Source organism: Bolinopsis microptera, chromosome 13 (genome assembly GCF_026151205.1).
Source record: "Bolinopsis microptera isolate Bmic1 chromosome 13, MBARI_Bmic_1.0, whole genome shotgun sequence".
Taxonomy (NCBI): domain Eukaryota; kingdom Metazoa; phylum Ctenophora; class Tentaculata; order Lobata; family Bolinopsidae; genus Bolinopsis; species Bolinopsis microptera.
The window spans coordinates 15,600,319-15,626,281 of record NC_087084.1 but is presented as its reverse complement, the minus strand read 5'-3'; the positions used below and the strand labels follow the sequence as shown (position 1 = coordinate 15,626,281).

General features: G+C 42.3%; 1 protein-coding gene across 2 annotated transcripts in view; it reads left to right on the top strand.

Annotated features, from left to right (window-relative positions):
- The first annotated feature begins 6,680 nt into the window (after positions 1 to 6,680).
- Positions 6,681 to 25,963, top strand: part of LOC134824862 (transient receptor potential cation channel subfamily M member-like 2) — a 29,118-nt gene continuing 9,835 nt past the window's right edge. The window contains exons 1-25 of one of the 2 annotated variants that reach the window (XM_063836841.1): positions 6,681 to 6,937; positions 11,277 to 11,371; positions 11,561 to 11,714; positions 12,113 to 12,337; positions 13,842 to 13,970; positions 14,172 to 14,271; positions 14,510 to 14,692; positions 14,939 to 15,075; positions 15,204 to 15,308; positions 15,450 to 15,580; positions 17,100 to 17,255; positions 17,675 to 17,824; positions 18,065 to 18,244; positions 18,392 to 18,511; positions 18,928 to 19,042; positions 19,255 to 19,441; positions 20,209 to 20,378; positions 20,617 to 20,769; positions 21,212 to 21,328; positions 21,430 to 21,543; positions 21,702 to 21,824; positions 22,344 to 22,467; positions 22,985 to 23,153; positions 23,501 to 23,691; positions 24,129 to 24,259. In XM_063836841.1, coding sequence (XP_063692911.1) covers positions 6,698 to 6,937; positions 11,277 to 11,371; positions 11,561 to 11,714; positions 12,113 to 12,337; positions 13,842 to 13,970; positions 14,172 to 14,271; positions 14,510 to 14,692; positions 14,939 to 15,075; positions 15,204 to 15,308; positions 15,450 to 15,580; positions 17,100 to 17,255; positions 17,675 to 17,824; positions 18,065 to 18,244; positions 18,392 to 18,511; positions 18,928 to 19,042; positions 19,255 to 19,441; positions 20,209 to 20,378; positions 20,617 to 20,769; positions 21,212 to 21,328; positions 21,430 to 21,543; positions 21,702 to 21,824; positions 22,344 to 22,467; positions 22,985 to 23,153; positions 23,501 to 23,691; positions 24,129 to 24,259 — 3,699 coding nt within the window. In that variant the 5' untranslated portion in view covers positions 6,681 to 6,697. Of the gene's footprint in view, positions 6,938 to 8,748; positions 9,087 to 11,276; positions 11,372 to 11,560; positions 11,715 to 12,112; positions 12,338 to 13,841; positions 13,971 to 14,171; positions 14,272 to 14,509; positions 14,693 to 14,938; positions 15,076 to 15,203; positions 15,309 to 15,449; positions 15,581 to 17,099; positions 17,256 to 17,674; positions 17,825 to 18,064; positions 18,245 to 18,391; positions 18,512 to 18,927; positions 19,043 to 19,254; positions 19,442 to 20,208; positions 20,379 to 20,616; positions 20,770 to 21,211; positions 21,329 to 21,429; positions 21,544 to 21,701; positions 21,825 to 22,343; positions 22,468 to 22,984; positions 23,154 to 23,500; positions 23,692 to 24,128; positions 24,260 to 25,963 lie in introns of those variants that run through there. The other variant, XM_063836842.1, reaches the window with a different exon arrangement.

Below are 25,963 nucleotides of genomic sequence, written 5' to 3'. Positions count from 1 at the left end.
TGTAGTGTCCTCTGTGAAGTGCAGGAAGATCATGCCTCGCTGATAGAGGGCACCAAGTGTGTAGTGTCCTCTGTGAAGTGCAGGAAGATCATGCCTCACTGATAGAGGGTACCAAGTGTACAGTGTCCTCTGTGAAGTGCAGGAAGATCATGCCTCGCTGATAGAGGGCACCAAGTGTGCAGTGTCCTCTGTGAAGTGCAGGAAGATCATGCCTCGCTGATAGAGGGTACCAAGTGTGTAGTGTCCTCTGTGAAGTGCAGGAAGATCATGCCTCGCTAATAGAGGGCACCAAGTGTACAGTGTCCTCTGTGAAGTGCAGGAAGATCATGCCTCGCTGATAGAGGGTACCAAGTGTGTCACTGTGTAGTGTCCTCTGTGAAGTGCAGGAAGATCATGCCTCACTAAACACACAGGGTTTATACTTATAGCTCTGACAATTAATGTTTATAGTGTTAATTACTTTTGAGAATTGTATTAGCTAAATCTTATTTCAGCCGTGATATGTGAACTTAACTGAAGACATTGTATTATCATTATTAGCAGATTTCTTATGTTCCTAGAATGATTATTTCACTTACTATAATTTTAATTGATGTGCATTGTGCAAGTTTGTAATAGGTTAATAATAAATGTGATGATTTTTTAGTGCTCTTCTTATACAACATATAGATCGCTTGAGAAATAATAAATAAATCTGAAGTAAAGTTTATTTTTGAATGTTTTTACTGTTTTTAAAACCTTGTTGTATTGTATATCATGGGATAGTATTCGATTTCTGACTCAACTTTGGTTTAACTTTGTCACGTGTCACGTGTCACGTGTCAACTAGATATACGTGTGGTTATTTGTACACGTGTTACTTAACTGTCACCAAGATGTAACACTGTTAAGGTCCTTAACAAGATGTAACACTGTTAAGGTCCTTGACAATGCGCGGCTTACATATAAATTACAAACAGGGTACATCTTGGTAAGATTCAATTATTGTACCAGACAGAAAACAAAAAACAAAAAATACGATCACCAGGATACTGGTCAGGATACTGGTCAGGATACTGGTCAGGATACTGGTCAGGATACTGGTCAGGATACTGGTCAGGATGCTGGTCAGGATACTGGTCAGGATACTGGTCAGGATACTGGTCTGGATACTGGTCTGGATACTGGTCAGGATGCTGGTCAGAATACTGGGCAGGATACTGGGCAGGATACTGGTCAGGATACTGGTCAGTATACTGGTCAGGATACTGGTCAGGATACTGGTCAGGATACTGGTCAGGATACTGGTCAGGATACTGGTCAGGATACTGGTCAGGATACTGGTCAGGATACTGGTCAGGATACTGGTCAGGATACTGGTCAGGATACTGGTCAGGATACTGGTCAGGATACTGGTCAGGATACTGGTCAGGATACTGGTCAGGATACTGGTCAGGATACTGGTCAGGATACTGGTCAGGATACTGGTCAGGATACTGGTCAGGATGCTGGTCAGGATACTGGTCAGGATACTGGTCAGGATGCTGGTCAGGATACTGGTCAGGATACTGGTCAGTATACTGGTCAGGATACTGGTCAGGATACTGGTCAGGATACTGGTCAGGGTACTGGTCAGGATGCTGGCCAGGATACTGGTCAGGATGCTGGTCAGGATACTGGTCAGGATACTGGTCAGGATACTGGTCAGGATACTGGTCAGAATACTGGTCAGTATACTGGTCAGGATACTGGTCAGGATACTGGTCAGGATACTGGTCAGTATACTGGTCAGGATACTGGTCAGGATACTGGTCAGGATACTGGTCAGGATACTGGTCAGGATACTGGTCAGGATACTGGTCAGGATACTGGTCTGGATACTGGTCAGGATACTGGTCAGGATGCTGGTCAGGATACTGGTCAGGATACTGGTCAGGATACTGGTCAGGATACTGGTCAGGATACTGGTCAGGATACTGGTCTGGATACTGGTCAGGATACTGGTCAGGATGCTGGTCAGGATACTGGTCAGAATACTGGTCAGGATACTGGTCAGGAAACTGGTCAGGATACTGGTCAGGATGCTGGTCAGGATACTGGTCAGGATACTGGTCAGGATGCTGGTCAGGATACTGGTCAGGATACTGGTCAGGATACTGGTCAGGATACTGGTCAGGATACTGGTCAGGATACTGGTCAGGATACTGGTCAGGATACTGGTCAGGATACTGGTCAGGATACTGGTCAGGATACTGGTCAGGATACTGGTCAGGATACTGGTCAGGATACTGGTCAGGATACTGGTCAGGATACTGGTCAGGATGCTGGTCAGGATACTGGTCAGGATACTGGTCAGGATACTGGTCAGGATACTGGTCAGGATACTGGTCAGGATACTGGTCAGGATACTGGTCTGGATACTGGTCAGGATACTGGTCAGGATACTGGTCAGGATACTGGTCAGGATACTGGTCAGGATACTGGTCTGGATACTGGTCAGGATACTGGTCAGAATACTGGTCAGGATACTGGTCAGGAAACTGGTCAGGATACTGGTCAGGATGCTGGTCAGGATACTGGTCAGGATACTGGTCAGGATACTGGTCAGGATACTGGTCAGGATACTGGTCAGGATACTGGTCAGGATACTGGTCAGGATACTGGTCAGGATACTGGTCAGGATACTGGTCAGGATACTGGTCAGGATGCTGGTCAGGATACTGGTCAGGATACTGGTCAGGATACTGGTCAGGATACTGGTCAGGATACTGGTCAGGATACTGGTCAGGATACTGGTCAGTATACTGGTCAGGATACTGGTCAGGATACTGGTCAGGATACTGGTCAGGATACTGGTCAGGATACTGGTCAGGATACTGGTCAGGATACTGGTCAGGATACTGGTCAGGATACTGGTCAGGATACTGGTCAGGATACTGGTCAGGATACTGGTCAGGATACTGGTCAGGATACTGGTCAGAATACTGGTCAGGATACTGGTCAGGATACTGGTCAGGATACTGGTCAGGATACTGGTCAGGATACTGGTCAGGATACTGGTCAGGATACTGGTCAGGAAACTGGTCAGGATACTGGTCAGGAAACTGGTCAGGATACTGGTCAGGATACTGGTCAGGATACTGGTCAGGATACTGGTCAGGATACTGGTCAGGATACTGGTCAGGATACTGGTCAGGATACTGGTCAGGATACTGGTCAGGATACTGGTCAGGATACTGGTCAGGATACTGGTCAGGATACTGGGCAGGATACTGGTCAGGATACTGGTCAGGATACTGGTCAGGATACTGGTCAGGATACTGGTCAGGATACTGGTCAGGATACTGGTCAGGATACTGGTCAGGATACTGGTCAGGATACTGGTCAGGATACTGGTCAGGATACTGGTCAGGATACTGGTCAGGATACTGGTCAGGATACTGGTCTGGATACTGGTCAGGATACTGGTCAGGATACTGGTCAGGATACTGGTCAGGATACTGGTCAGGATACTGGTCAGGATACTGGTCAGGATACTGGTCAGGATACTGGTCAGGATACTGGTCAGGATACTGGTCAGGATACTGGTCAGGATACTGGTCAGGATACTGGTCAGTATACTGGTCAGGATACTGGTCAGGATACTGGTCAGGATACTGGTCAGGATACTGGTCAGGATACTGGTCAGGATACTGGTCAGGATACTGGTCAGGATACTGGTCAGGATACTGGTCAGGATACTGGTCAGGATACTGGTCAGGATACTGGTCAGGATACTGGTCAGGATACTGGTCAGGATACTGGTCAGGATACTGGTCAGGATACTGGTCAGGATACTGGTCAGGATACTGGTCAGGATACTGGTCAGGATACTGGTCAGGATACTGGTCAGGATACTGGTCAGGATACTGGTCAGGATACTGGTCAGGATACTGGTCAGGATACTGGTCAGGATACTGGTCAGGATACTGGTCAGGATACTGGTCAGGATACTGGTCAGGATACTGGGCAGGATACTGGTCAGGATACTGGTCAGGATACTGGTCAGGATACTGGTCAGGATACTGGTCAGGATACTGGTCAGGATACTGGTCAGGATACTGGTCAGGATACTGGTCAGGATACTGGGCAGGATACTGGTCAGGATACTGGTCAGGATACTGGTCAGGATACTGGTCAGGATACTGGTCAGGATACTGGTCAGGATACTGGTCAGGATACTGGTCAGGATACTGGTCAGGATACTGGTCAGGATACTGGTCAGGATGCTGGTCAGGATACTGGTCAGGATACTGGTCAGGATACTGGTCAGGATACTGGTCAGGATACTGGTCAGGATACTGGTCAGGATACTGGTCAGGATACTGGTCAGGATACTGGTCAGGATACTGGTCATGCAGCAAGGCAAGGTTGTCACGTGGTTGACTGGAAACTGCTAATTAGAACAAGTAATAAACTGTCTATATTTCCTAATAAGGGCATCACGTGGTCTTGAACTAGTGGCTACTCCTACCTGATCTCCAGCTACTACACTGTTTGTCAGGTTAGACTTTATTTTACTGTCATTTTAAGTCTATTATTCTGCTTCCAGTATTTTGGCAGTCATTTCCGCACAGACGAAATGGTTAATATTATTAAGTATATATTGTGCTGTATCTTCCGAATCACCATGTTTAGCCGTGTTGCAGTGTTGCAGTTAGTGTAACAGATTTACAGCTACATTCTGGTCGGATATTGTTCATTTACCTGCAGGCATTTTTAATTGAAATGCTAACTGTTCAAATCTGTTATGTTATATTAGGATTTCTTCTTACTCCGCACATATTGTTTCTTCAGTGTTTACTGTTTAAGTGGTATTGACGCTGTGAATAAATTCTATCCAGATTTAAAGTAACATCACAACACCACGTGACTACCGTATAAGGAGTGGTGTGACGTCATCACAACAACATGTGACGACCGTATAAGGAGTGTAGTGACGTCATCACAACAACACGTGACGACCGTATAAGGAGTGTAGTGACGTCATCACAACAACACGTGACGACCGTATAAGGAGTGGTGTGACGTCATCACAACAACACGTGACGACCGTATAAGGAGTGTAGTGACGTCATCACAACAACACGTGACTACCGTATAAGGAGTGTAGTGACGTCATCACAACAACACGTGACTACCGTATAAGGAGTGAGATGGAGGGAAACCAGCACCAACGTCTCAGACGAGTTAGTAGAAGGGTAAGTTCCGTATTTTTATTACTAGAAACTAACTGCAGATAACCCTCTCCATATTTCCCTTTTGTTTAAGAGAGGCTAGGCCTGGCTGGGCCACGAGAGGATAGCATGTGGATGCTTTGCCTACCTCTGGGGTATGGCAGTCCTGTTGGAGGATGCCGGGGGAATCAGAATGTGTAGTGTAGGGTGATGGTAGTGTTGTGAGATGTGTCATAAGTGAACGCTTAAGTTGCAGCTGGGTGTGGAAGAGAAAGGTGAACTAAGACGACGTGTGACTGTGAGTAGTCGCTATGTTACACCGGTCTGGTCCAGCTCCTCTGGCACAATTAAGCGTTTGGTGCGGTTTACGAAGTTGGCAATAGTGGAGATGTGTTGGTTGTCGAATATGTCATTGACGGAGAGGTAATAGTCCTGGAAATATTGACCTCTTATTTAGGCAATATTAGCAAACTCTCCAGAGTTAGCCCCAACTTCTTTCAGTGACATATACAAGTAGCTTTTCTCGGTCGGCACCACATGATTTCCCTCCCTAATAGCCTAATTACACAAAATCATCCACATTTAATTGTTAATGTTATTCTGCAGTAATAATAAATGTGGAGAGCTGATATTTTAAATGCACTAATTAATGTGAGGTGAACTTGTGTGTACTGGTAAGTAATTGGTATCTTTATGGTTTAAATACTGCACATTCTCCTCCTCCTCCCAGACCCGCTTTGTTTAATTGCAATAAGTCTTTCTTTTGTTGTTATCTTGTGAGAATTTTAATACATCCGTGTGTTTGCCTGTCAGAGACTGTAGTAACCTACTAGTACACTAACAGTGAATCAGCTGTGAGACTGGAGAAGTACGCCGCGCAATTAGTCGATTCAATTCTGTAATTATACTGCAAAGTGGCTCGGACTTTTACTATGTATCTTTTATTTTGACGGTGTAGAAGTTGTTCAGTTTGAACTTGCGTTGTTATTTTATGTAGAATCTGTTCAGTTTGTAAGAAGATTGGAATTCCGTTTTCAATGCTGGACCTGCCTGGCCCTGACATTAACTTAGGAGCTTGTAGATATTATATCATCCCTCGCTTGTAGATGATGACAGATAATGCAACCGGCTAATAGTTTACCGGACTATCAGCTAATAGTTTACAGCATTATAAGCTATCAGTTTACAGCTCTTCAATAGCTTTAAATAGAGAATTGTTTTGAAATTATGTAACTTTTCAACTTTCTAACTTTCTAAATGTGTCTCAGCTAATCCTGAAATCTTGCTGAATCTGCTGATATGACTTAGTCATTTACTTTTCCTTGTTTACTTTATTGACATTGCTATTTGCCTTCTTTTATTTCTTTGATATCAGATTGTGTATAATATTTCCTATCAATAGTTTGTGAAACCGAACGATAAAGTTTGTAAAATGAGGCCTCTATTTATAGTTTCTAAAATGAGGCCTCTATTTTGCCTAGTAAGAACGTGGGAAGCTGCTGATGACGAGAGAGGAGAGTACTGTATCGTTCTCCCTGCCCCCTTATCGGGGCAGTCTCTCTAATCTATCAGAGAACCCTGCTCCTCCTACCAAAGCTACCTCCCGTATGTTACACAGGAGCTCCAGTTTGGGACCTCTGAGGGTGCCCAGTAGAGGGGGGGATAGACTCTCTACTAAGAGTGAGGGAGGGAGGAAAGGGAGGATATCGCTACAAAACCACCATCACGCTCCTTGGCACAGTGTGAGTAGTGAAAGTGAAAGTGAAAGCGAAGGTAGGTTTACCTGATCAGAGTGAAAGGGAAAGTAAGAGCTCATGACACGGCTGTTACCTTACACTCATATAGGATTACATTAAAGTAATCTTAGTATTGAAATGCCTACTATTACAGTAGCCGAGCACGTGATATGAAGTATAAAGTGGTGTTAACAGATTCAGCCTTTCCTCACAAACTCCGGAATTCAATTCTGATTAACCAGTAACCACTGTAGTTTAGTTTCGGAGTATCTTTAATCTCGAATAGTTGTTGTGATTTCGTACGTAAGTTTCGTGTTTTGATTAATGATTGAGAGTAAGATTGAGAGTGAAGACTAGAGAAATGGAAAGAGTGAGATCAGAGTAGTGTTACCATGGTTACAGAGGATCTGCTGAGCAGGATCTTTAGTCATCACGTGAGTAAGCTATTTTGTGCACAAATCTAAAACAACTTACTTACTTTTAATACTTTGGAGAGATTCGTAGATACCTCTACTGGGTCATCGAATAGTTCGACCGTCCTTACAGCATCGCTGCTGCAATATTCATACTCCAGTCCAGCGAAGAATTTCCATTGCATTAGGGCAGCTGTAATTGCTCACCGATGGGTTGCTCACTCTTGTAGCTATGTAACCTTGTAACTACTGGTGTAGCTATGTAACCTTGTAACTACTGGTGTAGCTATGTAACCTTGTAACTACTGGTGTAGCTATGTAACCTTGTAACTACTGGTGTAGCTATGTAACCTTGTAACTACTGGTGTTGCTATAAATCCTTATACTGGTGCCAGCTGGGTTTGGAAAAGTAAAACGAGACGAGACAGCATATGAGTTGATACTTTAAGTCACCCCGGTCTGATCCAGCTCTTCCCGCACAATTAAGCGTTTGGTGCGGTTTGCGAAATTGACAATCGTGGTAATGTGTTGGTTGTCGAATATGTCATTGACTGAGAGGTAGTAGTCCTGGAAATATTGACCTCTAATTTGGGCAATAGCCGGACACTGTCCAAGGAAGTGTGAGACAGTTTCCTCTCCGTCGCCGCACATAGGACAAGCACTGGTGTTTGATTTGCAAATGGTGTGAAGGTGTTTGTTTAAGCCGCAGTGACCCGTGATGAGGTGAACTGCAGTTCTGTAATCTTGTCTGTTGTTGCTGAGTGTAGTGTCGAGGTTGCTATAACTACTTATACTGGTGTTGACTGTTGCTATGGCAACAACTACTGGTGGGGGGGGGGGGGGGGCAACCTAATTGATGCCCATTTGACAAATAATTGGGGAATCAATGGGGTTGCCCCCTCCCCCTAGAACAATGTTTCAGTTAAATGTTATACTAAAGATACACTATATATAATAATATATAGTCTAGACCTGCTTGTGCCAGGGGAACAGCACATAGCATAGTAATCAGAATAGATACACCTTGTATACTGCACTGTGATTTTAGCTCTAGAGATTTGTCAAGCATGTAGCATGTACTGATTGCAGATTGCACAACGTATATTGTGTACAGCGTATATAAGGATCACAACTCTATTGTAGTAGGCTCTCTTATTGTACAGTTCAAATAGTTCACGTTTTGTTAAAGTAGAGTTTATAGTTAGAGTTTATGTAAATCAGCCTGTTTGCTATTTACTATCGTTCTGCTCTGTGCCTATTAGTAATTGCTACGAAGTATCAGTGCTAAATGACGCTTAATTGAAACTCTATACCTCACTACCTGGTTACCTTCACAATATATTATAGGATCATTAGCTAGCCCGTAACCATGGTAACTTGCATCACAGCTCGCTCTCCTTTCAAAGGGACCGTTGTTGTGCTCACAAAATATAGTCCATTTTATCTGTTGTCTATTTGTTCCTGATGTACTGTTTCTCTGTTTGTCTGGTGAGATGAGATAGTTAACCTTACTACTGTTATCTACTTCTTCTAATCGTTATACTGTCACACCACGTGACACCATCACCACACGTGACGTCATCACCACGTAGTTAACCTTACTACTGCTATCTACAACTTCTAATCGTTATACTGTCATGGCTAAAGTTGCTCCCAGTACAGTAAAGAAGGTCCCTCCTGTTAAAACTACTAAAACTGAGCATGTCAAGATGAGGATACCTAAAATAAACAGAGTTCACCAGGTATCCTACTTATCCTACAGTATCCTACTTCTGTTCATGTTATTATCCTACAGTATCCTACTTCTGTTCATGTTATTATTGTTAAAATATTATACACTTATTATTATCTGGTTATACAATGGTTAGGGCACTTCTATGAAGGAAATCTTATTAAGATATGATAAGGCACCATGTTACCTATAATAAACAATATAAACAAAAATATAGACTGCAATACAGATTACAGACTACAATATATATATATATATTATGTATACTACAATTTAGAATACATTCTAAAATTCTATTAGCTGTTAACGAGTGTTGCTATAACAACACGTGTATCCATGGCAACGTGTGCTTTTTATTAGTCTGTATTGACCTCTTTTGTCAGAAAGTGCAATGTTACTAAGGTTACTAAGGTTACTAAGGTTACTAAGGTTACTAAGGTTACTAAGGTTACTAAGGTTACTAAGTATAATATAAGACTGACACGTAGTTAGTAGTGACGAGTATGCACTGTATGATATAACTATAGACTAAAGTATGACAATGTATGCGCTGTGGTGTGACTAGTGGTTTGTGCATTGCCTGTCTCCAACTAGCGGCTCACTAATTCCTGTGTATTCCCTGTTAACTAATAGAGCTCACATTCCCGTCAACACTAGTAGTGACCTGCTGAACTAATGCTTGTGTGTATAGTACTCTCTTTATTTCTCTGTCAAACTGTTAAACTTTTATACAGTTTATACAGTTTCGCTTTCTTTTATAAACGAAAGCGAAACTGTATAAATACAATTTCGCTTTCTCATTAGATAGTGTGTACGTGACCCCGATCTAGTAGTTAGTAGCTGTTAGTGTTACCATGGTAACGTTAGTAGTTTCTGCAAGTTTCTCGCTGTTACCAATAATACAGCTAATAATTCTCAGCGTAATGAATACTATTACATCTCCGATATTATATTCACAAATCAGCAAATAAAGTTAATTAGAGAATTCGCTGGTTTCCCCCAGTTTCCAGTTGTATTATTGCAGCGTTATTACATTTACATGTGTAGTGCAGCACTGTACAGGTGCTGTTATTGTGCGCTGCTAAGTTGTCGGTACTAATTGAGTTACGTGCTTTCTAAGTTTCTAGTTTTATAAAAGTTGTTTCGTTGTAATATCAAGTGAGCTTTATCAGTTTATAGTTGTAGTTTTCAAAGTGTATCCATAACAACACGGTGTATACATGGACGAGAACTTTTTTCCCCTTCGTTCCGTTCAGTAATTTGGATATTATTAATATAACGATTGATTTTTATAAAAGTTAAAATGACAAATAAGTCTCTGTATTACCCCTAATAACCATGCCCCTTTACATCCGTCAAATATTTCCCTGTAACTTCTGCTATACTTATAGCAGTATAGCAGTACTTATAGATACTGCTATACAATACCTTCAACCTTCAACCTACCAACACCGTGTTTACTGTATTAAAGTATTAGTGTGTGACTAAGTGTGGTGTAGTGACTGCGTGTGAAGAGTGTGACCAAGGTGTGACCAAGGTGTGACCAAGGTGTGACCAAGGTGTGATCAAGGTGTGAATAAGGTGTGATCAAGGTGTGATCAAGGTGTGATCACTGAATGTGTGAGGGAGAATGGCTCAGGGAGCAATGCTTGTGAGTACAGCGCTATTTCACAGCACGTTGATAAGATAATGTGTGGGTTGTTAATCACACTTTTGTTAAATACTCAATTGCAATAGTATACTATACATAAATACATCAGTAGTTTGCAATAGTATACATATCAACAGTAGTTTCAATATCAACAGTAGTTTCAATATCAACAGTACCTCCAGGCTCGAACTACTGTCGTTGTGACTGGAGTACCTACAATAATCCCGCTCTTATATTGTTGATACTTTCAACACTACTATATATAATATATGTCTATAAGTGTGGTAGAGCTCACATCCATACATTGGCTAAGTTTCTCAATGTAATTCTCAATATGACTTGACTTACTTACTTAAGACGGGTAGTGTTCCCAAGATCCATTGACAACAGTTCTCCACAGCTTTCTGTCCTCCATCAGTCTAGCTATCTCATCTACTGATTTCTGATCTACTGACTTCAGCCCAGTATCTGCTTTTAGGTTATCTAGTAGTGTTAAGTTATATTATTACTAACTAAGCTATCTCATCGCTTACTAAGCTACTGCTTCAGAAACCAGTTAAGACGTGGATAGAAGAGCATCTGAAGTGCAGAGAATGTAATGTGTTCGTAAAGACACCCGCCAACCAGGAATCAGAGGATCCCACGTGAGTGCAAAATATTACCTTATATGGGCATCACGTGTAAACACGGGAGGCTTAATAGTAATAGTAATAGTATTAAACGCAGAAGGCGGATGCTATTCTAGGCCACCTAGGCTTGGTCCGATGAAACAAAATGCTGTAGGTACCGAGAGCTCAATTATTAACCGATTAACTAATTATCCAATACTACAGGTGTGGTTGCGGGTATGCAAGGTCAGAGCATGGAGCCGACACCCCCGCTGACTCCAGTAAAAAGTGGGACTACAACTATCACACTAAAATAGTGGACTGCAACTCGTACGGGAGACTGAACTTCGTAGACGAGGACGGAAACCAGCAGCCTCAGGTTCATTTTGATTAATTTATTTATTTATTAGTCAGTTCGTTTATTAATTTAATAATTTATTAATTTGATAATTTTTTAACGGATAGTGCTGATAAGACACTGGTATGTGTTACCATGGTAACACGTGACACTGGTATGTGTTACCATGGTAACACGTGACACTGGTATGTGTTACCATGGTAACACGTGACACTGGTATGTGTTACCATGGTAACACGTGACACTGGTATGTGTTACCATGGTTACACGTGACACTGGTATGTGTTACCATGGTAACACGTGACACTGGTATGTGTTACCATGGTAATGCGGAGGTAACCACATTATTCTAACACGTGACAATGATCAGTGATCTAACTGATGGAAGCTGATTCGTAATATAAACAATAACTCCCCAGTTTGTGAAAGTAGGTGCAGAGTACGAAGACACAGAGAAAGTAAAGACAGTAATCAAGCTGTTTGAGAGCAGGTGGTCCCTCCCTGCCCCTAAACTCCTCATATCAGTTACCGGGGGAGCTAAAGATTTCCACGTGTTACCAGATCTACTGTCAGAGTTTAAGAAGGGGCTCATGAAAGCAGTTAAAAGTACTGATGCTTGGGTGATCACTGGGGGCACCAACACGGTTAGTTTTATCATTACCTAATATGGGCACCAACACGGTTAGTTTTATCATTACCTATTATGGGCACCAACACGGTTAGTTTTATCATTACCTTATATGGGAACCAACACGGTTAGTTTTGTCATTACCTAATATGGGCACCAACACGGTTAGTTTTAACATTACCTAATATGGGCACCAACACGGTTAGTTTTATCATTACCTAATATGGGCACCAACACGGTTAGTTTTGTCATTACCTAATATGGGCACCAACACGGTTAGTTTTATCATTACCTAATATGGGCACCAACACGGTTAGTTTTATCATTACCTATTATGGGCACCAACACGGTTAGTTTTATCATTACCTTATATGGGAACCAACACGGTTAGTTTTGTCATTACCTAATATGGGCACCAACACGGTTAGTTTTAACATTACCTAATATGGGCACCAACACGGTTAGTTTTATCATTACCTAATATGGGCACCAACACGGTTAGTTTTGTCATTACCTAATATGGGCACCAACACGGTTAGTTTTATCATTACCTAATATGGGCACCAACACGGTTAGTTTTATCATTACCTAATATGGGCACCAACACGGTTAGTTTTATTATTACCTTATATGGGCACCAACACGGTTAGTTTTATCATTACCTTATATGGGCACCAACACGGTTAGTTTTATCATTACCTAATATGGGCACCAACACGGTTAGTTTTATTATTACCTAATATGGGCACCAACACGGTTAGTTTTATCATTACCTAATATGGGCACCAACACGGTTAGTTTTATCATTACCTAATATGGGCACCAACACGGTTAGTTTTATCATTACCTAATATGGGCACCAACACGGTTAGTTTTGTCATTACCTAATATGGGCACCAACACGGTTAGTTTTGTCATTACCTAATATGGGCACCAACACGGTTAGTTTTATCGTTACCTAATATGGGCACCAACACGGTTAGTTTTATCATTACCTAATATGGGCACCAACACGGTTAGTTTTAACATTACCTAATATGGGCACCAACACGGTTAGTTTTAACATTACCTAATATGGGCACCAACACGGTTAGTTTTATCATTACCTAATATGGGCACCAACACGGTTAGTTTTGTCATTACCTAATATGGGCACCAACACGGTTAGTTTTATCATTACCTAATATGGGCACCAACACGGTTAGTTTTATCATTACCTAATATGGGCACCAACACGGTTAGTTTTATCATTACCTAATATGGGCACCAACACGGTTAGTTTTATCATTACCTAATATGGGCACCAACACGGTTAGTTTTATCATTACCTAATATGGGCACCAACACGGTTAGTTTTATCATTACCTAATATGGGCACCAACACGGTTAGTTTTATTATTACCTTATATGGGTACCACGTGGTTACTTTACACAGAACATATTACCTAATTATATCGGCAACACTCCGAGAAGAACAGTGAAATGTTTGGAAGATACTCAGTGTACTAACATGACCTCAGGGAGTTATGAAGCTGGTGGGTGAAGCTGTGAGAGGTTATTCAGGGAGTAACATTACTTCTATTGGTATTGCTAGCTGGGGGATTATAAAGAACAAGGAGCAGTTACTCAAGCCTACTAAGAGGAAAGAGGTGATTATTTGTCTGTTTACTTGCAATACTACGGTAGTATTGTAAGTAAACAGTAGTATATGTAAATAAGTAGTATTACTACCTTATATAAGCATCACGTGGGAACGTTACCAGGTTATCAGGTTACCTGGTTACCTGGTTACCTGGTTACCTGGTTACCTGGTTACCTGGTTGCCTGGTTATGATGATATAACTCTGCAGAAAAAGAAGCTTGTGTTCGATTACCCCACTAAAGCTAGTCCAGCTGCATTTGAAGCTTACATGGACCCTAACCACTCTCACTTCCTCCTCGTGGATGATGGTAAGTTCTCTAACATTCCTTATATGGGCATCAGGTGGTCCTCTCATATTCCTTTCTTCACAAATACCACTCTCTACTATTCGCCTTTACTAGGCGCTCAGAACGTAATAACGGAATCACGGAATAACAGGATTAGTTTACATCTTGTTTCACTTTCCCTTGTGCCAGTTTACATCTTGTTTCACTTTCACTTTCCCTTGTGCCAGGTTATATATTGTTTCACTTTCCCTTGTGCTAGGTTCCCAGAAGAAGTACGGTACGGAGATATCAATGAGAGGGGCTATAGAGGCAGCTATATGCGAGCACTACCAAGATAACTACAACATACCAGATGGGGACATGTGCAGACTACCCATGATATGCATCCTTGTTGAGGGAGGTCCCAACTCCATCTCTACCTGTGTAGCTACTATCAGAAACGGTAATTAAAGTATCATGCCCCACCCTCTACCCCCTGAACCAAGGTCCCTACCCTCCTGCCCCACCCTGCCTCACCCTCTACCTCCTGAACCAAGGTCCCTACCCTCCTGCCTGGTCCCTGTCCTTGTGCCTGGTATTTAGAAAGTTAGAATTGTAGAAGTTCAGGAAGAGTTTACTTTTCATCATGTTTCACTTTCACTTTCCTTTCTACGTTCTGCCCCACATTGCTGACATATTGTGTGTTCAGGTAACCCTGTGTTAGTGCTACAAGGGTCAGGTAGGAGTGCTGATATTATAGCTAAAGCTTACAGTTACTCAACATGTGCTGTAATATACGAGGGAAACAGAGAAACTAAACAGCGTACTCTTCCTGATGAGTACTGGGTCAGTCTCACTTTCTTCTTTCACTTTCTTATTTAACATTCTTATTTACCTCGTCACATGTTATAGTAATTAAAGATAGCATTACAAGTTCATGGTAAGTTATGTGTGTTAACACAGTGTGTTTCTAGGACGACGTTAAAATGGAGATAAACAAACATTTCCTGAATATGAAGGAGGAGGCTAGAGAGAACATCTTTAAAGGTCTCCTGGAACTACTAAAGTACGACAATCTGGTAAGGGACATTATATTATTAGATTACAGTTTAAAGCTTTACATTATTATTATCATCATTAGATTACAGTTAGTATTTGACAATGATGATTTAGCATAATTTTGTAGAAACCACCTTATAAAATCATACACGCTATCTCAGCTAACAGTGTACCGACTACAAGGAGACAAGAACAATGACTTTGATAACGCTATCCTGATAGCCATGATCCGGTCAGTGTCCGACCACAGAGCTAAGATGTCTCAGATGATGCTCGCTATCACGTGGGACAGGTAATAGAACCACGTGATGCCCATATAAGGAATGTGAAATAACCGGGAATTCGAATAGTGGAGTGGAATGTATTATTTATAACAATGTATTATTTATAACAATTAGAAAATTTTTCTTATTTGTTTATGTAAGCTATCATCAGGTTACAGATAGCAAAAGACATGATTCTAACTCGACACTCCCAGGTTACAGATAGCAAAAGACATGATTCTAACTCGGCACTCCCAGGTTACAGATAGCAAAAGACATGATTCTAACTCGGCACTCCCAGGTTACAGATAGCAAAAGACATGATTCTAACTCGGCACTCCCAGGTTACAGATAGCAAAAGACATGATTCTAACTCGGCACTCCCAGGTTACAGATAGCAAAAGACATGATTCTAACTCGGCACTCCCAGGTTACAGATAGCAAAAGACATGATTCTAACTCGGCACTCCCAGGTTACAGATAGCAAAAGACATGATTCTAACTCGGCACTCCCAGGTTACAGATAGCAAAAGACATGATTCTAACTCGGCACTCCCAGGTTACAGATAGCAAAAGACATGATTCTAACTCGGCACTCCCAGGTTACAGATAGCAAAAGACATGATTCTAACTCGGCACTCCCAGGTTACAGATAGCAAAAGACATGATTCTAACTCGACACTCCCAGGTTACAGATAGCAAAAGACATGATTCTAACTCGGCACTCCCAGGTTACAGATAGCAAAAGACATGATTCTAACTCGGCACTCCAAGGTTACAGATAGCAAAAGACATGATTCTAACTCGGCACTCCCAGGTTACAGATAGCAAAAGACATGATTCTAACTCGGCACTCCCAGGTTACAGATAGCAAAAGACATGATTCTAACTCGACACTCCCAGGTTACAGATAGCAAAAGACATGATTCTAACTCGGCACTCCCAGGTTACAGATAGCAAAAGACATGATTCTAACTCGACACTCCCAGGTTACAGATAGCAAAAGACATGATTCTAACTCGACACTCCCAGGTTACAGATAGCAAAAGACATGATTCTAACTCGACACTCCCAGGTTACAGATAGCAAAAGACATGATTCTAACTCGGCACTCCCAGGTTACAGATAGCAAAAGACATGATTCTAACTCGGCACTCCCAGGTTACAGATAGCAAAAGACATGATTCTAACTCGACACTCCCAGGTTACAGATAGCAAAAGACATGATTCTAACTCGGCACTCCCAGGTTACAGATGGCAAAAGACATGATTCTAACTCGACACTCCCAGGTTACAGATAGCAAAAGACATGATTCTAACTCGGCACTCCCAGGTTACAGATAGCAAAAGACATGATTCTAACTCGACACTCCCAGGTTACAGATAGCAAAAGACATGATTCTAACTCGGCACTCCCAGGTTACAGATAGCAAAAGACATGATTCTAACTCGACACTCCCAGGTTACAGATAGCAAAAGACATGATTCTAACTCGGCACTCCCAGGTTACAGATAGCAAAAGACATGATTCTAACTCGGCACTCCCAGGTTACAGATAGCAAAAGACATGATTCTAACTCGGCACTCGTACCAAGACCACGAGTTAGAACAGTTCCTGAGAGTGGCTATTATTCAGAATAGGACTGGGTTCGTTAAGAAACTGTTGGACACAGAGGCTGACATGAAACATTACCTCACTTACAAGTGAGTGTTTATATTAGTGCGGGGGGGGCTGACATGAAACATTATCTCACTTACAAGTGAGTGTTTATATTAGTGCGGGGGCTGACATGAAACATTACCTCACTTACAAGTGAGTGTTTATATTAGTGCGGGGGGGGGGGCTGACATGAAACATTACCTCACTTACAAGTGAGTGTTTATGTTAGTTCGGGAGGGGGGCTGACATGAAACATTACCTCACTTACAAGTGAGTGTTAATATTAGTGCGGGGGGGGGGGGGGACAAACTTATGATAAGTGCTACAATGATTGTAGTTTTTCGTCTTCATAATTTGTATATGACCTAGTTTGCCTTGTACGGGAGCCTTGCGGTGTACAGGATCCGTATAGAGTCCGTATGTTGGCTGCATCTAATAATAATAATATACCTTCTGTCCTCAGAGAACTACAGAGTCTATACAATACAATGGACTTGAAGGTTCAGACTATAGGTAAAGTACTGTTAACTCGAGCAGAAACCAAACACGACGGAGTAATTACCTTACAACTCATTGGCAGCTTCCTGGAAGAGATCATTGAGGGCTTCTACAGGTCAGTTCAAACACAAGGAAATATTCTGCAGGTCAGTTCAAACACAAGGAAATATTCTGCAGGTCAGTTCAAACACAAGGAAATATTCTGCAGGTCAGTTCAAGTACTGTTCCATCAGGCAGTTGAAAAATCCGAAAGTTGAGAGACTCGGAACTGTACAACATTTTGAATAAAAATAAATGGTTCACACAAGGACTTATCTAATTCAACTTGTTGAAATTACGCTATTGTTATTGCCAGGAGCCCATGGGCTAAGGCAGAGTTTGACTACGAGTCAATATGTGACGAAGTTATAGACTGTCCGTACGACATAATGGTCGTGTTTGCTTGTATAATGCAGTTCCACGACATGGCTCTCTTATTCTGGGGGAGGTGTAAAGAGCCGATAGTTACCGGACTTATCGCTGCTAAGATCAACTGGTGAGTGTTACTTTTTAGTTGCTATGGTTACAAGTTTTATATTCTACAGATCACTAAAATCTAAAAACCTACTAAAATATTGAGTATTATATATACATATATATAGATTATAGATTTAGTATATTTTGTTAACTGTAAACTTTACAGGCACCTGTCAGAGTTTGAGTCCAACAAGTTAGCGTGTGATGAAGATAACGCTGAGATGCTCTCTAAACAAGGCTTCCAGTTCGAACTGATGGCTTGTAGCGTCATGTCCGAGTGTTACCGGTTAGTTTTATATATACTATGCTCTGATTGGTTAATATATGTCAGGTGGTTGGAATACTGTGCTCTGATTGGTTAATATATGTCCGGTGGTTGAAATACTGTGCTCTGATTGGTTAATATATGTCCGGTGGTTGAAATACTGTGCTCTGATTGGTTAATATATGTCAGGTGGTTGGAATACTGTGCTCTGATTGGTTAATATATGTCCGGTGGTTGAAATACTGTGCTCTGATTGGTTAATATATGTCAGGTGGTTGGAATACTGTGCTCTGATTGGTTAATATATGTCCGGTGGTTGGAATACTGTGCTCTGATTGGTTAATATATGTCAGGTGGTTGAAATACTGTGCTCTGATTGGTTAATATATGTCAGGTGGTTGAAATACTGTGCTCTGATTGGTTAATACATTCCTCAGGAGGTTTGACAGGAAGGATTGGACTAAAATACTCACAGCTCCAAGACCGATGGTTAACAAGATGAACCTCATACAGCTAGCTAAGAATATTAGTGCTGACAACTTTATAGCAGAGGTGGGTTCTAATTTAGTTCTACTCTCTCTCGAGTCTGTGTAATATATAATGTGTTTCTAACGCGTGACCCCCCTCTAACGCGTGACCCCCCTCTAACGCGTGACCCCCCTCTAACGCGTGACCCCCCTCTAACGCGTGACCCCCCTCTAACGCGTGACCCCCCTCTAACGCGTGACCCCCCCCCCCCCCCTCTAACGCGTGACCCCCTCCAGAGTCCGATACAGAGTTACTTGAACCACACCTGGATGGGACAGATACACCACAGCACGAGTATGTTGAAGATATTGCTGTGTTTCATACCCCCTCTCTTCTTGTTACTGAGGTACAATAAACGGACCATGACATCAGAGGAGAAACAAGCTTGGGAAACAGTGCAACAGAGGAAGATGATGAATAAAGGTTAGTTGCTATGGTTACAAGCTTTGTTTATGTAATGTTACCACTCCCACATTTTGTTGATTATTTGTTCTTAAAGTCTAGATATTATCTAACCCCTTACCCTCTAGGTGGAGGTATAAAGTCACTAATAATACAGACTGAACTAAACTCCTTACCCTCTAGGTGGAGGTATAAAGTCACTAATAATACAGACGGAACTAAACCCCTTACCCTCTAGGTGGAGGTATAAAGTCACTTATAATACAGACTGAACTAAACTCCTTACCCTCTAGGTGGAGGTATAAAGTCACTTATAATACAGACTGAACTAAACTCCTTACCCTCTAGGTGGAGGTATAAAGTCACTAATAATACAGACTGAACTAAACTCCTTACCCTCTTGGTGGAGGTATAAAGTCACTAATAATACAGACTGAACTAAACTCCTTACCCTCTAGGTGGAGGTATAAAGTCACTAATAATACAGACTGAACTAAACTCCTTACCCTCTAGGTGGAGGTATAAAGTCACTAATAATACAGACTGAACTAAACCCCTTACCCTCTAGGTGGAGGTATAAAGTCACTAATAATACAGACTGAACTAAACTCCTTACCCTCTAGGTGGAGGTATAAAGTCACTAATAATACAGACTGAACTAAACTCCTTACCCTCTAGGTGGAGGTATAAAGTCACTAATAATACAGACTGAACTAAACTCCTTACCCTCTAGGTGGAGGTATAAAGTCACTAATAATACAGACTGAACTAAACCCCTTACCCTCTAGGTGGAGGTATAAAGTCACTAATAATACAGACTGAACTAAATAGAGGTGAGGATACGGAAGAAATGGACAATTTGTCCCTAGTTCCAGCTCCTAATAGAAGGAAGGTGTACTGGAACGAGGCAGTTATAGCTTACTACACTTCTCCTGCTACCAAGTTTACTTTACACTTCGTGGGTTACTTTTATTATCACTATATGTTCAGTGTTTTCTATTTTTCCTATGTTCACGTGTCTGTAACTCCTTTAACACTAGATTAATAACTAGGATACTAGGGTATATAACTAAGTAATTAGGTAACTAAGTAATTATGCTAATCTTCTCAGACGGTTATAACTAAACATCTTCAATCAAATTAATGTGTAAATATTGCAGCTACCTTCATTCCCTATTAACACAGACTCATTTCAGATCACATATTTCGTGTTTCTGGCGTTCTACGGGTACACATTGTTAGTTAGGCCCGTAAAACAGGGGTTGGTATCGAACAGGTGTAATATTACTTACTACGATATCATCCTGTGTCTTTGGATACTCGGCCAAATCCCTTCAGAGTGGCATCAGGTTTCTTTGATCTTTCTCTTTCTCTTTCACGTCTGTCACTGTTTACCTTAACTTGGACGTTCAAAATATGAGATTTATTTTGATTAAAAATTGCAAGTTTGACTGTCAGTCTAGATTTAGGATATATTAGCTCAAATTACTTGACAAGTAATCCTAATACGTTGGAGATATATTGTTCGTACAACTTGATATTTTATCGATTTATCTATCTACATAGATCATATTGCTAATTGAACTACAGTAGCCAAGACATAAACCTCACATCTTAGCTCTAGAAATTATCAAAACAATTACTATATCATCGAGTAGAACTGATAAACATTGCTACATTGTCGCGCGCAAACTCCGCATGTTTAAAAGATGACGCAAGTTTGCGCGCGCACTGTCAGCAGTGCAAATCCTATTTGTGTCACGTGTACATGATAAAAACAAACCATTTCAGCTGATGCAACAAAACCCAGTTACTCTAGGTGAGAAACTGAGAGTTCACTTTAGAGACGTGTTCAATGTGTTGGACATAGTTGGAATAGCAACCTATCTAGCTTCATTCATACTCAAGGTACTGATTACAGCTTATCTAATGATTCTAGTATTTATATGAAATATATTGTGTAGTGTTAGCATGGTGATTGTTGTTGGGTAACATCTGTTTTCATTTAGTCGGTGGCTAACAGGAAGGATGATCTGCCAGTAACTGGTGACCTGACGCTCCACAACGTGGCTCACATCGTCAGCATCATCGCTTTCTTGCTACTCGGGTTGAGAATAATTCAGGTTAATAATTTAATAAAATCTCAAATTTATTTTATAATAAATACAATAATTTGCAGACAAAGTTTTGTAGATCACATGAGAAAATAGACTACACGTAGTATTCCTTGTGTTATGCTCTTTCAGGAGAATACACATGTATTTCTAAATAACTACTTCAGGTATTGGAGGTGAGCATGAAGACTGGACCTAAGATCATTATGATAGGGAAGATGATGGTGGACTTTGTTCTCTTCCTCTTCTTAATCGCCATCTTCCTCATCACATACGGCATCTGCTCTCAGGTACCTAGTTGTTATGGTTACAGGTACTTAGTTGTTATGACAACAGACAAACCATAGAGATCTTAGTGTACTTAGTTGTTATGACAACAGACAAACCATAGTGATCTTAGTTTACTTAGTTGTTATGGTTACAGGTACTTAGTTGTTATGACAACAGACAAACCATAGTGTTCTTAGTGTACTTAGTTGTTATGACAACAGACAAACCATAGTGATCTTAGTTTACTTAGTTGTTATGGTTACAGGTACTTAGTTGTTATGACAAACTATAGTGATCTTAGTGTAGACTCTCAAGGTGTTGTTCACGTAATACAGGAGGTAAATATTGAACTGTTTAAGTGCCTGATAATGAAGTGTAAGAATATACTTTAACATGTAATATTTTACTTTAACATACTGTAAAGATACTATAAAACACTAAAACACTGTAACATACTATTTTTTTAAAACTAAAAACTGTAACATACTATAAAACACAAAAATGATATTCTATAATAATGCATAATAATGTAATCCCAGGCACTTCAAGCTCCTAATGATGATGTGTTGACCGGGTTCAGGTTATACAATGTAATACTGCTACCTGCCCTAAACGTGTTTGGGGAGATCGGACTGGAGGACATGCAGGCCAGTCTTATTGATGGTACGTACTATTTACATGCAGGCCAGTCTTATTGATGGTACGTACTATTTACATGCAGGCCAGTCTTATTGATGGTACGTACTATGCAGGCCAGTCTTATTGATGGTACGTACTATTTACATGCAGGCCAGTCTTATTGATGGTACGTACTATTTACATGCAGGCCAGTCTTATTGATGGTACGTACTATTTACATGCAGGCCAGTCTTATTGATGGTACGTACTATGTACATGCAGGCCAGTCTTATTGATGGTACGTACTATTTACATGCAGGCCAGTCTTATTGATGGTACGTACTATTTATATGCAGGCCAGTCTTATTGATGGTACGTACTATTTACATGCAGGCCAGTCTTATTGATGGTACGTACTATGTTCAACTGTAGGGGGAGGCTATGTACAACTGTGGGGGTTTGGTTGCATTGTTGATATTAAAAAAACGTTATAGAGGACATATTTTGTAGCTACTGAGCTACAGCCCAGGTTTCTGTTACATAACAAGTGAACTTTGTGCAGGACACTGTACACAAGATGACGGGTGTGAGGATGTAGGTATCGGAGAGTTTCTGGAGCATGACAGTATCGCCTCTACACATTACTACTTCCTGCAGCTCCTCATGTTCTGCTATCTCCTCTTTGTTAACGTGCTTCTTCTCAACCTACTCATTGCTATCTTCTCTAGCACGTGAGTACATTCCTTACTCCTTACACGTGCGTATTCACACATTCCTTACTCCTTACACGTGCGTATTCACACATTCCTTACTCCTTACACGTGCGTATTCACACATTCCTTACTCCTTACACGTGCGTATTCACACATTCCTTACTCCTTACACGTGCGTATTCACACATTCCTTACTCCTTACACGTGCGTATTCACACATTCCTTACTCCTTACACGTGCGTATTCACACATTCCTTACTCCTTACACGTGCGTATTCCTTATTGCTCTCACAGTTTATTAGAACTAACTATTTCTAGAAACTGTTGTTTTGAAGGACATTTTTAAACCAGGTAATATTTTGCAGATATGAGACGGTAGAGTCGGAGGCAGCTAAGATCTGGAAAGTACAGTGGTGCGCGGTGGTAGTTGAGTTTAAACACAAGCAACCTCTACCAAACCCTTTCTCCCTGATTTGGTACATGATATTCAGTGTGAGATGGGTGGTTACTCAGCTACAGTGTAAAGTTTGTGCTCCTTGTATCCAGGAGGAAGAAGGTGAGTCTGAACAAGGAGTTTTCTAGGGAATAGGGACCGAGGGATGGGAATTACAAGGAATACAAATTTTAAATCTTAAGTTACAACAGCAATTTTCAAGATAATAAATATAAAAGTATTATAACTCACTCCTCTCCATAATGGTAATACTAATGTTCACAAATATAAATAGAATTTTACTATATTAAATCTTTTATTTGATAAACTTTGTTATATCGCCATTTGCATAGGGTACCATTGCTCGATGAGTGTAGTTTTGTAGGCAACAGCGCTCGAAGAGTAGTGTTGATGGGATGAGTTAAGTAATTATATGGTGAACTACTCCCTATAGATCAATAAGACTAGAGTAACCGAACAGTCCCCGAACAGTCACTATTACACTATATACTCCCTATAATCTATATTATACTCTATAACGTGTTACCTCCCTCCTCCAGCGGCTCCCGATATTGACTTCTACGAGCTGCACATGAAGGTGTCAGAAGCGAGAGAGAACTACACCCAACAGAAAGACGAGGAGGATGAGGAGGGGGACATTAGGAGGAGTCTCAAGTTCATCAAGGATAAGGTGAGTGGGGGCCGGGGACTGGGAGGGGGACATTAGGAGGAGTCTCAAGTTCATCAAGGATAAGGTGAGTGGGGGCCGGGGGACTGGGAGGGGGACATTAGGAGGAGTCTCAAGTTCATCAAGGATAAGGTGAGTGGGGGCCGGGGGACTGGGGGGGGGGACATTAGGAGGAGTCTCAAGTTCATCAAGGATAAGGTGAGTGGGGGCCGGGGGACTGGGAGGGGGACATTAGGAGGAGTCTCAAGTTCATCAAGGATAAGGTGAGTGGGGGCCGGGGGACTGGGAGGGGGACATTAGGAGGAGTCTCAAGTTCATCAAGGATAAGGTGAGTGGGGGCCGGGGGACTGGGAGGGGGACATTAGGAGGAGTCTCAAGTTCATCAAGGATAAGGTGAGTGGGGGCCGGGGGACTGGGAGGGGGACATTAGGAGGAGTCTCAAGTTCATCAAGGATAAGGTGAGGGGGGGCCGGGGGACTAGGAGGGGGACATTAGGAGGAGTCTCAAGTTCATCAAGGATAAGGTGAGTGGGGGCCGGGGACTGGGAGGGGGACATTAGGAGGAGTCTCAAGTTCATCAAGGATAAGGTGAGTGGGGGCCGGGGGACTGGGAGGGGGGCATTAGGAGGAGTCTCAAGTTCATCAAGGATAAGGTGAGTGGGGGCCGGGGGACTGGGGGGGGGACATTAGGAGGAGTCTCAAGTTCATCAAGGATAAGGTGAGTGGGGGCCGGGGACTGGGAGGGGGACATTAGGAGGAGTCTCAAGTTCATCAAGGATAAGGTGAGTGGGGGCCGGGGGACTGGGGGGGGGGACATTAGGAGGAGTCTCAAGTTCATCAAGGATAAGGTGAGTGGGGGCCGGGGGACTGGGAGGGGGGCATTAGGAGGAGTCTCAAGTTCATCAAGGATAAGGTGAGTGGGGGCCGGGGGACTGGGAGGGGGGCATTAGGAGGAGTCTCAAGTTCATCAAGGATAAGGTGAGTGGGGGCCGGGGGACTGGGGGGGGGGACATTAGGAGGAGTCTCAAGTTCATCAAGGATAAGGTGAGTGGGGGCCGGGGACTGGGAGGGGGACATTAGGAGGAGTCTCAAGTTCATCAAGGATAAGGTGAGTGGGGGCCGGGGGACTGGGGGGGGGACATTAGGAGGAGTCTCAAGTTCATCAAGGATAAGGTGAGTGGGGGCCGGGGGACTGGGAGGGGGACATTAGGAGGAGTCTCAAGTTCATCAAGGATAAGGTGAGTGGGGGCCGGGGGACTGGGAGGGGGACATTAGGAGGAGTCTCAAGTTCATCAAGGATAAGGTGAGTGGGGGCCGGGGGACTGGGAGGGGGGCATTAGGAGGAGTCTCAAGTTCATCAAGGATAAGGTGAGTGGGGGCCGGGGGACTGGGGGGGGGGGGACATTAGGAGGAGTCTCAAGTTCATCAAGGATAAGGTGAGTGGGGGCCGGGGGACTGGGAGGGGGACATTAGGAGGAGTCTCAAGTTCATCAAGGATAAGGTGAGTGGGGGCCGGGGGACTGGGAGGGGGACATTAGGAGGAGTCTCAAGTTCATCAAGGATAAGGTGAGTGGGGGCCGGGGGACTGGGAGGGGGACATTAGGAGGAGTCTCAAGTTCATCAAGGATAAGGTGAGTGGGGGCCGGGGGACTGGGAGGGGGACATTAGGAGGAGTCTCAAGTTCATCAAGGATAAGGTGAGTGGGGGC